The sequence below is a fragment of the Arachis ipaensis genome, chromosome B07, assembly GCF_000816755.2.
Source record: "Arachis ipaensis cultivar K30076 chromosome B07, Araip1.1, whole genome shotgun sequence".
Lineage (NCBI taxonomy): Eukaryota > Viridiplantae > Streptophyta > Magnoliopsida > Fabales > Fabaceae > Arachis > Arachis ipaensis.
Window position 1 is genome coordinate 117355921 of NC_029791.2, and position 13141 is coordinate 117369061.

At 31.5% G+C, this 13141-nt stretch overlaps 2 protein-coding genes across 2 annotated transcripts in view; both read right to left on the bottom strand.

Annotated features, from left to right (window-relative positions):
- The window catches only part of LOC107607783, a 13801-nt gene continuing 4432 nt past the window's right edge, over window positions 3773-13141 (bottom strand). The window contains 7 exon segments of the mRNA XM_021107958.1: window positions 3773-4324; window positions 4326-4929; window positions 5584-5760; window positions 6023-6207; window positions 7493-7824; window positions 7918-8126; window positions 10390-10495. Coding sequence (XP_020963617.1) covers window positions 3823-4324; window positions 4326-4929; window positions 5584-5760; window positions 6023-6207; window positions 7493-7824; window positions 7918-8126; window positions 10390-10495 — 2115 coding nt within the window. The 3' untranslated portion in view covers window positions 3773-3822.
- Window positions 7800-8366, bottom strand: LOC110264382 (wall-associated receptor kinase-like 6). Its single transcript, XM_021106349.1, has one exon. The coding sequence runs from the start codon at window positions 8188-8190 to the stop codon at window positions 7825-7827; it is 366 nt and encodes a 121-aa protein (XP_020962008.1). The 5' UTR covers window positions 8191-8366; the 3' UTR covers window positions 7800-7824.

A 13141-nucleotide genomic window follows, 5' to 3' on the forward strand; every position in this document is an offset into this window, starting at 1 on the left:
TAATTAAATAATTAATAATAAATTTTAAAATTTAAAAAATTAAAATTAGAATCTAAACATATTCACATTACGGACGGTTACTCCTAATTCCATCATAATCACTATTCTTCCCTCTTACGTCCATGAACAACGTTACCGTTGTTGCTGGACACAGTCGGAGAGACGCAGAACACCACCGCCGTTATTCTGCTGTTATCCTTCACCGCCGCACCAACTTCTCCCCAACCGTTAGTTGAACACTACTACACTATGTTCAATAATAACCACGTCGAACTGGTGAATCTCTACTAGGACGGCTCCATGTTCACCGTCGAAGGCCAAAAGATCCAGGACACCCAGAACATGGTCGCCAAGCTCAACTCTCTCCCTTTCAGCCAATGCCTTCACTCCATCACCACCGTTGACTGCCAGCCTCCTCCACCGCCAGCGGCATGTTTGTCTTCGTCAACGGCAACCTCCAGCTCGCCAGCCAGCAACACGCCTTTAAGTTCAGACACCCACTCTCTAACATTCCCATTCCACTTTTTCTCTCTATGATTGCTTTGATGAATTCTGTCCTTTCGTTCGTCGCCTTCTTGAGTTCAAGTTCTATTATTCAATCATAGTCAGTTCAAGATGATTATTTTAGTAGGATTGCAGATGGTTATTTTAATTCTGATGTGGATGGTTATTTGATTGGGTTGTGTTTAGTTATATATAATTAAAATATGTTAGATGTTCAATTCACCAGATATGCGCGCGAATGATTATTTTTATTCTTAAGTGGATGGTTATTTTTACTAGAAGTGAGCGATACTGGTTATGGTGTGTGACAAGCCAAGCAGCGACGGCAAGGAGGAACCGGCAGTGACGGCAAAGAATTTGGGAAAAAAGTTAGTGCTTTAGTAAATTAGGGTATAATAAATGATTAAAATTTTTGAATTATTGAATGAGATTTTTTAGTTAAATAATTTGGGTGGAGTATTTTTTTTAATTTTATTGGGCCAAATTTTTAGCCCATTATTTATGTTATTCAGATTTTTAATTGTTTACCTAGCGGAGCCTAGACTAAATTTATAAATTGTTTATCCCGGTTTTTAATAAGATTGGCTTTAGACTAATGCATCATCAGTGATCACAACACTGTAAAGGTAACTTTCAACAAAGGGTCACAGCATTTTCACCCTTTCCTAGCATGCATCATACATACTAATAACTAACACGAAAATAATGAGATAAACTTGTGCAAATTCCACATAATTGCCACAGCCACATTAATTATTAATAATTATATATGTACACGCACACTTGCAACAAGTCTCAGATGAGAACAAGCATGTATTAATAACAAAAACAGAGAGAATTGAGTAATCAAAGAGAGATAAATAATAGTACTAATTAATTAATTAGTTGGTGCAACATTCCTTAATGCCATTTAGGATTTATCAAATGGCCTTCTGTCTGCCATTAATGGATCATTCTCCCAACCAAACAACTCAACATGTCTCATCATATGCCATAGAGATAGAAAGCCCTCTGAAGCTATGCCTCCTTTTAAAGCCAAATAATATGAGAACTCTCTGCATCACTTCAACAATGTTATGTTCTTGGAGGCACAAGTTCTTGGTCTTGTTGATTCTATTACTTGCTTTTGTTGTTCATGTGTCAGAAGGGTCAAGGTTGCCTAATAAGGAACACTATTATTGGGAGCAGATGCTTCCCAAGAAGCAATCTTCTCCATCTTCTTCTCCCTCCAAAGGCACTAACTCTCATGTGTTTAACACTACTTCTTCCTCGCCATTGGGACCTCAAAATAGTCACTACTAATGTCTAAGGTCAACTCAAAATCTGTAGTCACTTCTGCCGCTGATTACAAAATCTAGTTTATCCATGCTATCATTTGTGTTTTAGTTTCCTCGTGTAATAACTAATAATGTCTCTTAAACAATCACAGTTTTATTGGTATGTCTCGTTTGTTTTACATATACAAACAATGCATAATTTTGGTTATTGTTTAGACTTAAGGATTATTATATTCTAGTGAAAACCAAGCTAATTAAGCACCGCTAATATAAGATAAATCTAAGTTTATGATATCTAGCAATATTGAAAAGAATTAATTAAAAGTATAATAATAAACTACTAGTTAAAAATACTTACTAATATAAATTAAAATGCCGATTTTAAGCTTTTCTCGTATATAAAACTATGTTCATCAATATGGTTGTATTGGTGGGTTTTTAACTAATTAAAGTTGCATTACCTTGTAGCAATTGATTAGGGTTTGTTTTTCCTTATGAGGGCTTGTTTGGGTGAGTTTTTAGAAAAAGATCTTTTTTTGAGTTATCTTTTTTTAAAAGATTTTATAGAAAAGGAAAAGTAATTTTATGTTTGGATATCTCATGTAAAAAGGTCTTTTTATCTATCAATTATGTTTGGGTATAACAGTATAAAAGTACTTTTTTGTTCATTTATTACATGAAAACATCTTTTTTTTTAAGGAAAAAAGATCTTTTAAAAAAAGATGTAAATTACAGCTTCTCAAAAAAAAATTTTTTTAATTTTATTAGTGTTTTTACTTTTACTACTAAAAATTTGTCAAGTACGTTAAAAAATAAAAAAAGATATTTTTTCATTAAAAAAAGATCTTTTTTTTCAATAAAATAATGGCGCCCAAACATCCACTTAGTTGCGTAACCACTGCCGGCCGGCCGTGCGTGAAAGCAATGAAAGCATTAGGTCGGTGCTATGAAACTTGTTAGAACGTAGGCATACTTAAACTTGAACCACCCTAACATATTACATAGCACATGCAATTTTATGTGATTTACAATTTTAAATAATCATAGACCTTTTCTCTAACGCAATTGGTGTCACATTATTTTCCTTTAGCTAATACGTTCCTGATTCTATTGTCGGAAAAATAATATCATAGAGCTGTCAAAGAAACTTTTTCTCCTTCGATCTTTAATATTTCCTAACCCTTTTTTCCCTGGTCTGGTGAAGCAAGATTACAACGATGAAAAGCTGAAGTCGCCTGTCTCTTCTGTTTTGCATGATCCAAATTTAAAGATATAATAGTTTTCACGCACGTTACTTTTCCTTAACACTTATTTTTAAAAAGAAAAAAATCGAGAACGTTGTATTAGAGAATTAACTTTTTTTTATTGTCCACGATATTTTTTAACTCAATCAAAAACTAATTTGTAGCGAATCTAAACTTAATTTAAGGGTCTATCGTTAGTCAATGAGTTGTTGCATGCATAAAAAATTTTAATTTTTCACATTATTTAAGCGAAAGAGTGAATTAACAAGAACAACTCAAATCAATTGAATTAACTTATATATTAAGTAGTGGTTCAATAATAGTGATTAGAATTTTATTCCTGTGACATCACTGACACACGTGCACAATCACATTCTATATGCTATTCTTATTAGACAGTAATGAGGATCAACAAATTAAATACCTCCTTGTCTGCCATTGATGCATATATACCCCAACCAAACAACTTGGCATGCAGTCACCAAAAAAAAAAACAACTTGGCATGCATCCTCCCTATATTACTGGAACATGTCTACTACCATAAGCACTCTTTTAAGATCTTGCTCTTGTTTAAAGCCAAAGAGAATTAAGGCTCTTTCCATTTCCTTAGTAATACTAATACACAAGTTCTATTGATTGAAACTCTCGTACAATTATCTTCCTATAAAATTGACAGGTAAAATTTAAAAATCATACGTTTACTCGCAATACGGTATGCCGTAAAACAATTTAATTAATTTTGTATAGTCTAAGTAAAGATGTAAACATTATTAATTACAATTTATCTAATAATTAATCATCTTCCACCAGCCAGTGACATAGGAACCTGACTTAAGCTATCAATAAACTTAGAACTTTCAACATCCAAGATTGAAGACGATGATGCTTTCAACGAGCTTTTAGTTTCTTCCAATCGGTGTTTCTCTCCAACTACTCCTCTAAGCCCCTCAAGTTGCAATGCAACTTCTTTCATGCTAGGCCTTTCTTCCCTCTTAACTCTCAAACACTGTTTAGCAACATTGGCAAATTCCATAAGATGCTCAACGTTTGCTTCATTTATAATGTGTTCGTCCACAATCTGAAGTAAACAGCCTTCATCCATTGAAGAAACAAAGTATACGGCAAGGTTTCTAACCTCCGGCGACACGGCGAAAGAGAGCGCCTTCTTTGCCGTGAGCAGCTCTGCTAAGACGACTCCAAAACTATACACATCACTTTTCTCAGTTAACTGGCTAGTGTGCATGTATTCAGGGTCAAGATACCCTAGTGTCCCCTGCACCAAAGTGGTTAATTCAGTTAGTTTTGATGTCTCTGTGTATGATTGGTATAGAAATAGCAGAATGCAAGTATGCTAAGGCCCCAGCAGTTTCTATTGCTATTCTCAATCTTGTTTTCCAAGAAAGCTTCAAAGATTGTGGATTATTAATGTTATGACCATGAAGATGCTCAAAAATGGTACCATTAGGAATGAACTCATAAACAAGTAATGGAACTTCTGTCTCTAAGCAACAACCTAAGAGTCTAACCACGTTTCTATGGTTGATTTGGGAAAGCAACACAACTTCATTGATGAATTGTTCAATTTGGGTTGAGCCACTGATTTTGGATCTTTTAATTGCTACGGTTCTATTGTCTGATAGTAATCCTTTATAAACTGTTCCTTGACCCCCTTTGCCTAAGATCTTGCTTTCGTCAAAGTTGTTGGTGGCTGTCTTTAATTCTTCCACGGTGAAGAGTTTAGCTGTTTCTTTTGACCCTCTATGTCTTGAAATCTTTTGTTGTAGGATGAAGCCACCATTTTGTTGAAAAAATTGTTCCTTAAGTTTATTTAGCCTCTTTTCCTTCATTCTCCAATACACATAAAAGCTTGTCACAAGTAGTGCTATAACACCAACACTAACGCCTGAACAATGAACAAAAGTAAGTTTGAATCACATTATATTGTCCCTTAGTATAAGGAAGTAAGTTGTTATAAAACACTGAAATAGATAATAATGATATTTGAGTAAACTATAGAATATTTAAAGTGATGAAATATTTATCCAAAAAAAAAAAACAAAAAAACAAAATTAAGTTGTATCTATTAAATATATAACTATTAATGTTGGCTTCTTCTATCTGCTTAAATTTTTTTGGATGAGTGATTTCGTGATATGATATTAGAATTCTATGTCCAAAAAGTCTATAATTTGATACTTGATAAACTTCAAAATAAAAAAAAAATAGTTTAAGGCAAGTATAAAAAGAAAAGAAAGTTATGTAAAAATTAAACAGACTCAAAAAAAAGCTCTTATTTAAAAAAAATGTTAAAAATATAATAATTTATATTTTCTTTTTTATCAACTTAAACTTTTGAGAGAAATAATTTCTCAAGATTATCAATTCTCCACACACTTTCTCTCAATTTTCTCTCACAGACATCTTTTCTATGCAGAAGTAACAAGATTTATATTGTTTGTTTAATTAAGATATTTAATATAAAAAAAATGACATTTTCTTCTCTTAATAAAAATCACTATAACATAGAAGTTGGAGGTGATGAAGAAAGTATACTGACCCAATGCCATGATTAAAATGAATTGTGTCCTGGACTGACGACGGCACTTTGTTCCATTTTCTCTCCCATCTCCATGGTATCCTTTTGGACACGAACAGGTATAGTTACCAGGTACGTTCTTGCATATTGCTCGACTATAGCAATCGTTCCATTCCTTGTTCTTGCATTCATCAACGTCTAAAATGAAAGTAACACGTAGGTATCATTATTTCTTTTAGATATATATTAAAAAAAAAACAAGTGCTGTTACAAAATCATTTATTAAAATGGTTAAGATAGAAACTCAAACTCAGTGCAGTGGAAAGTTAATAGTTGAAAGTTGTTAAATCATTTATCGATTCTCAACTATCAATTTTACATGCAGTTAGTTGTACTGAGCTTCCACCATAATTTAAACCCTCGAGTAACAAATAATACGGTGTAATTAAGAATAAGCTACCTTGGCAACCACCAACGAGATAAGGATTTCCCCCAAAACCAGTGGAGCATTTGCAAATATAACCAACTCCCTTGGTTGAATTGTAACATTCATTTTTATCAGCCCTACATGCATAGCTTGAAGTGTTCTTTTGAGCTTCTTCACAAGTCTGCTTCCCCACAGCCCAATCCACTACAACGGGAAAACTACCATGTACAAATAAAAGATTAATAAAGTAACTAAAAATTAATTTATACTTATTAAAAATTAAAAATTTATTATGAGATGATGTCTACTTTAATTTCTAAAATTGTCAACGCTTATTAAAATAGTCTTTAATTGAGAATGATTGAGAATAATAGTATTCTTTCGTTTGATTATGAGAGATGCAAACACGGTGGCAGATACTATGGCAAAGATGGCGATGAAGTTACAACTTTCGCATGTGGAGCTTCTTTCACCTTGGGAGGAGTTTAAGAGTAGTCTTAAACGGGACTGTCCCTCTATTTTTTTTACCAAAGATATAAGACTCGAACCCGCAACCTCTTAATTGAGTATAGAGAGATTATGCCATTTGAGCTATTACTCATTGGCGTCATTAAATCATTACTAACATAGAAAGTTACAGAATTATTATTGTGGCATCTCCAACAATAAAATATCATGGTTAAGATTCATATTTCATACGTTGAAATAAGTGTCTCAAATTAGTTAATTAAATTCGAACTTTTAATTAAAAAATAAAAAAAATATTTTTTAAAAAAAATTGAATAATCATTAATTAATGACCATTTTAAAAATTAAAATTATCAATTGATGATAAGTTGGTTGGTTAGATGTTAGTTTTTTGGCGGAGTTCAAAATGAAATTAATTAACTAAAATGAATCTAATTAACTAATTTAAAACACTTATTTTATCATAATATCAAGATCTTAAATATATCATCTTACTAATAAAAATTGTCATGCTAGCATTCTATGTTAGTATTGTATGTTAATGACAATTGAATTAAGATAGAGAGAAATTCTTAATTTATAAATTGGTCGACCAATTTAATTATTTTTAAAAGTCAAGGATTATTTTAGTTAGTCATGAAATTTAAAGTCAATGATAATTTTGGTTAAGAGTTAAAATTCAATTCTGTTGCGTTACTAACAGTATTTTTGTTTATTTTTGTCAACTCTTGTTTATAACTATATTTAATAGAAATGTCTTTGTAGATATATTTAATAAAAATATTTTTTTTATAATTGTATCTAATAGAAATATTTTTATAAATGTATTTTTTAAATGTATCTCTTTATACATATATTTAAAATATAATAATTAATTATTATTCACAATAAATTGACAGATAATATATTTATTTTTTAGATATGTCTCTTTATACATGTGTTTAAAATATAATAATTAATTATTATTGACAATAAATTGATAAATAATATATTAGTACCCTATATTTTTCTTTATTTTATTATATTTGCATATACCTTTGGTGGCGGAAGTTGACAAGGTCTGCGGAGGAGAAATTGTAGGCTCCATCCTCCGCCACAAACGCATAGCCGCAGGAGTTGATGGAGGAAAAAATGGCGTTGTAGCTGTCAGCACCACTACTATAAGATCCAATACCAATATCCGATAGGCCATTCGCCGGTATTGGGCTCTGGCAACAACCGGCGCCGGTGCAGATCCCGCTAGTTGTTTCATTAACACTGAGGCACACTGAAAAGCACCCAGTGGCATAGTTTCTTCTCTCTATAACATTATACTCTACTATTTCTCCAATTGTGTTGCAACCAACGGCTGTGAGCTTGTTTTTACTCTATGAGAAGCCGAAGTGTGTCAAGTTGAAGATCTTATCGTAACTGGTTTCGTTGATTCGCGTGCCGTTGACGTCGTAGCAGCCTCTAGCTACTGCTGCTGAAACGCGCATTTCGCCGTCGTCGAGCGAGATGCTCAGCACGGTTGCGTTGTTGTGAGGCAAGTATGGGGTTGAAGTGTGGTTGCAAGAGATGAGGAAGGAGGTGTCGAGGGAACAGCTCTCGTCGGTGCCAAATGGGAACGGAATTTCGACGGAGCCACAGCGTTTTGTGCAATTTGAGTTTGGTTGAGTTACTGCATCTGCTGCACCACAAAGAATCCAAACAAGAACAAGAACAATATGCAGCAGATGTAGCTGTGAACCCATGATGATGACGATGATGATCACTTTGATTTTTCCAGGTGTATCATGCAAGCATGTAATATATATGCAGAGAAAGATGGATACAAAGGGCGCTACGTTTCTTTAATTTGTGGCCATTGCCGGTCAAAATAGGAGGGTGGGAATTTTCATACAAGAATTCTATATATCCAATCATATCGCTGCAGATGATATGTTAACTACCATGTTGTGAATGTATTATATGTAGTATGTAGAAAATATCCAATATATACAAAAGTCCTTATTTATTTATTTATTACATGAAAAATAGCTTTTTTTTAAATCTTTAAAAAAATGTAAATTATAATTTTTTAAAAAGATATTTTTTTGTGTGTTTTTTCGTTTATTATTAAAAATTTATCAAATACGTTAAAAAATAAAAAAAATCTTTTTTATTAAAAAAATATATTCTTTTATCAATTTAATAACATCTAAACAAACACTAATGTTATACATCTAAATCTTTTTATGAATCAAGTCTAATTAAATTAAAGAATAAGATTTAAATTAATACTAGTTATAACTGAGTTTTATTATATTAGATCCATTTGATTAAATTAAATTAACAAAAAAAATTTGGATCGCATTATTCTATTTGAAAATTAAAATTAGGGGAGCTGATTAAGACTGGGAAGTGGGAACTCATAACGAAGACTTATACGTAATAAAACAAAATGGGGAAGATTATTCAAAGACAGTGAGATCACTCCACATCCAAGACCAAGACAAACTAATTGAGCATAAAATAAAGATAATAAACAAAATTAAACCACTTCATTGATAAAATGCTCAACTAGGCGTAGATCATGGGCTTGTGAGCCTAAAACCAATAATCACAAAAAGTAGACACCGTATCCAATAAAAGCATTTGTGTATCTTTGTGTCTTTTTTTTAAGTCATCAACTAACTATAATCACATCCCAACAATGGGCTAGTCCACATGGAATATAATTGGTTCTAAGCAACTTGGGTTTCATTGAAAATGTCTTGTTCAAAAGGCCTAACCTTTATATGATTTTAAATGCATACAAGTGAATGTTGCGCTCAAAGCTTAAACTAATCATAGGCCTCCATTAACTATGACTTATTCTTTAGAAATGTCTCATATTTCAATGGCACCATTGATGCCATTATACATTTTTTTGCTATAATAGTTAATACACTCTTGACTGCTGCAATGTCGGAAAACACAGCATGTGGCGTCAAAGGCACTTTTCTTCGTGGGGCTCTCACTCTTATGTACCAAACCTTCTTTTCCCTAGTTTAATTTAGCCACATATTAAGTTTATGAGTTACATGACACCCTCACACCAATGAAAAAGGAGACTCTAGCTCCACTCTTTTGCATTATTGAAATTTTTAGAATATAATCATTATATTCTTGGGTCCAAAGTTTTCTCTATTAGCTAGAACCTAGAACGACCGAATTATTTAGTTGAAAATTGTTCATGCTCAAAATGTGGTTTCAAAGGTTGGCATGAATTAGTGGATATACTGAACTAAAATAATATAGATGAAAAGTAATGTGATATATATATATATATATATATACCAAAGGTCACACAAACTTTTCATCTTTTCTTGGAATGCAATATTCTCTAAGACTAAATTAGTGACAAATACTTCCGACAACAAACATATGTATATTAATAAAAGATATAGAGAATTGAATACATTAGGTAGATTAGAGAATTAAAATATATTTATTAAGTGGTCCTATCCTAGATTATGATTTATGAGAGTGCTATTAGTTTATCCCTCTCATCACTGACACACATGCTCAATCACATTCTATGCTAGTTTTTGAGACAATAGAGCAACAAGGAACATTCCTTAATACTATATAGGATTATGAAATTCCTCAGTGTCTGCCATTAATGCATGCTTTTCCCAACCAAACAAGTTGGCAGCCTCCTTATATTGTTGAAACATGTCTGCTACCATAAGTTCTATGAAACTCTGGCTCCTTTTAAAGCCAAAGAGAAATAAGCCAAGGCTCTCACATTTAATTTCCTCAGTAATAATACTCATCAATAATCATCATGATGATTTTAGGAAGAGGAGGTTCTTGTTGGAGGCACAAGTTATTGGTGTTCACTCTGCTTGCATTTTGTGTTCTATCATCATCACAAGGATCAAGGTTGCCAAAGGAATACTGGGACCAAATGCTTCCAAAGAAGCTACCTTCTCCTTCATCTTCTCCTTCTAGAGGCACTAACTCTGTGTTTACAACAACATCCACAGCAATGAAAGCAGATAATCTTCCTAATTCATCATCAGATGGAAAGGTCTGAATATTTTAAACAAAAATCAAGTCCTGCTTCATCTCTCTCCTAACTGTGAAAGCCAAAGGGTGCAGTTTACAAATACATAGAATCACACACTGTTTTAGATTTATTATTTATCTGGGTCTACAGAGTAAATATAGCTTCTTCTATTGTAAAGATAATTTGGTAGCAATAACTGATTCTTATCTATTATCAATATGAATAATTTAGCACCAATATCTATGTTAAAAGGAATGTAATTATTCTAGTACAAGATCTCCACAAGCATAGCTTTATATGCTGTCAGCTTTTTTTGTTCTTTACAACAGGAAAATGCAGCATGTTATAATAACTATATTTGAAGGTGAACTAGCATTTAGTCTAAGTAAAGATACATAGAGAATTATTAATTACAATATCACCTAATCATCACCTTCCACCATCCAATTACATATGCTGCCAAACCTAGAATAAATTAATGCCAATTCCATCCCATCTTCAAACCATAAAATTGGACATATGCTTCAGTCTCCGGCACAGCGAAAGAGAGAGCCTTTCTCCCTGTCAATAATTCAGTTAGTACAACTCCTAATGTTCCTTGCACCAAAGTGGTTAACTGATTTTGATCAAGAGGAACAATCCTTGAAGCTCCAAAATCAACAACCTTAGCAGTCAAAATTATAATCAAGTAGTATGTTAGCTGTTTTAACATCTCTATGTATGATGGGTATAGACGTGTTAATGTTGCTAAGTGTGAGGAGTGGATGAAATTAGTCCCACATCAAAGAAAGTAAAGAAGAGTGAGGAATTTATAAGATAAGAGACCCATTAACTTTATTGTCGTAAGGTTTTGAGTTGGTTGTAGTGTCTTCTCATTTTATGTTTTTGTTATTATAGGAGTAAGCCACCATTTTGTTGAAAGAATTGTTCCTTGAGTTTAACAAGCTTCCTTTTCTTCAGTCGAAAGATGCCGTGTGTAAACTTCTCTATACTTTCTACGCGACATGTCTTTGTAGTAGTGGGGTTCTAATTAATAACCATGATTAAGAGTCATAACCCATGCATTATTTTTCACTCATATAACATGCATGTAATCATCGTACCATTTTCTGGACCGGAGATTTTGTTCATACCTAGTATCTCAGAGATAATAATTTGTTTTATGTTCTATATTTTATTCACAAAATAAAAAGTAAAACATGCTCAAAGGAACAAATTACATACATGTAAGGGGAAGATTACGAATTTATTACCTTACTATATTAATACGTATTTATTGTATACGTAGCATCTATCTATTTATATCTCATAAAAATTGATATTGAAGTCATTTTATATATAAACTATGATGCACGGACACGGGACACGATACGGGACACGTCGACACGCAAATTTTAAAATATTACAGGACACGGGGATACGCATACATATAAAATATAAAGTATTTTTTAGATAAACCGTAATGATATTTTAATATTTTATTAATATTAAAATATAAATTAATTTTTTAAATTATTTTTAATATCTTATTTTAATTATATCAAGTATTTAAAATATTTTTTGTTTTAATAAATAATAATATATACTATATCTAAATTTATTTTAAGAATATATATTAAGAATAAGACCAGACACGCTGACACGTGATGGTATTTAGGTGTGTCCAAGTGTGTCCGGAGAAAATTTTTTTATTTTTTATTGAGATACGGTTTAAACACAGCAGACACGCGTGTCGAACGAATGTCGGTGAGTGTCGTGTCTGAAATGTGTCCGACACGCAGACACGACAACTCAGCAAAGTGTCCGTGCTTCATAGTATATAAATAGCTTATGACTTTGTCATTTGAGTATATTATTATAGTTATTATTTTATCAACTATATCTCTCCTTTCATCCTCAATATTAATTTTTGTAATGGTTCCGATAATAATTATCAAGATAGTTCATACTACTAAAATTTTCTCTTAACAATATTAAATATTCTCTCAATTATTCAATTCATATTTGTAACGGTTATTATAATATTAACAAAGTGACTTCTGCAACTAAATTCTTCTTTTAATAATGTTAAATGTCTTTTTAATTATTTAATTTATATTTTATAAAGTATATAATTTACATGCATATATTGATATATACACATTAGAAATAATATTTGGAGTCACAATGATAATGACAAATGTTAAAAAATATTAGAGTCTCTCAAAAAAATAATAATAAAGAGGATAAGTTGTAAGATCAACAATGTATGTAAAGCATTGCATGTTACAGGATACTCAAAATAAGAAAATAAAAAATGTTATATAGAATTATCGGCCAACAAAGATACTTAAAAAATCAATTTACATTTATAAAATTATTAGAAGTAGTAATCGCTAGCTTAAAAAGCTAACTTTTAAACTTATTCAATTAATAATGCAATGTTATAATATTTATGTTTTAATTCTATCAATAAAAATGCAATCTATTTGTATTTGTACTTATCAAAATAGTTGATAATATAGATATATAAAGCTTTAATGTTTGAAATAGAAATTAGTAAGATATAAACATGCTATGCATATAAAAAAATTAGTCAATCATATAAAATATATATTAAAATCAAAATACATATTGAGAATAAAATAACATATACATTTATACACAAATATATGATGCAATTTTTAGGA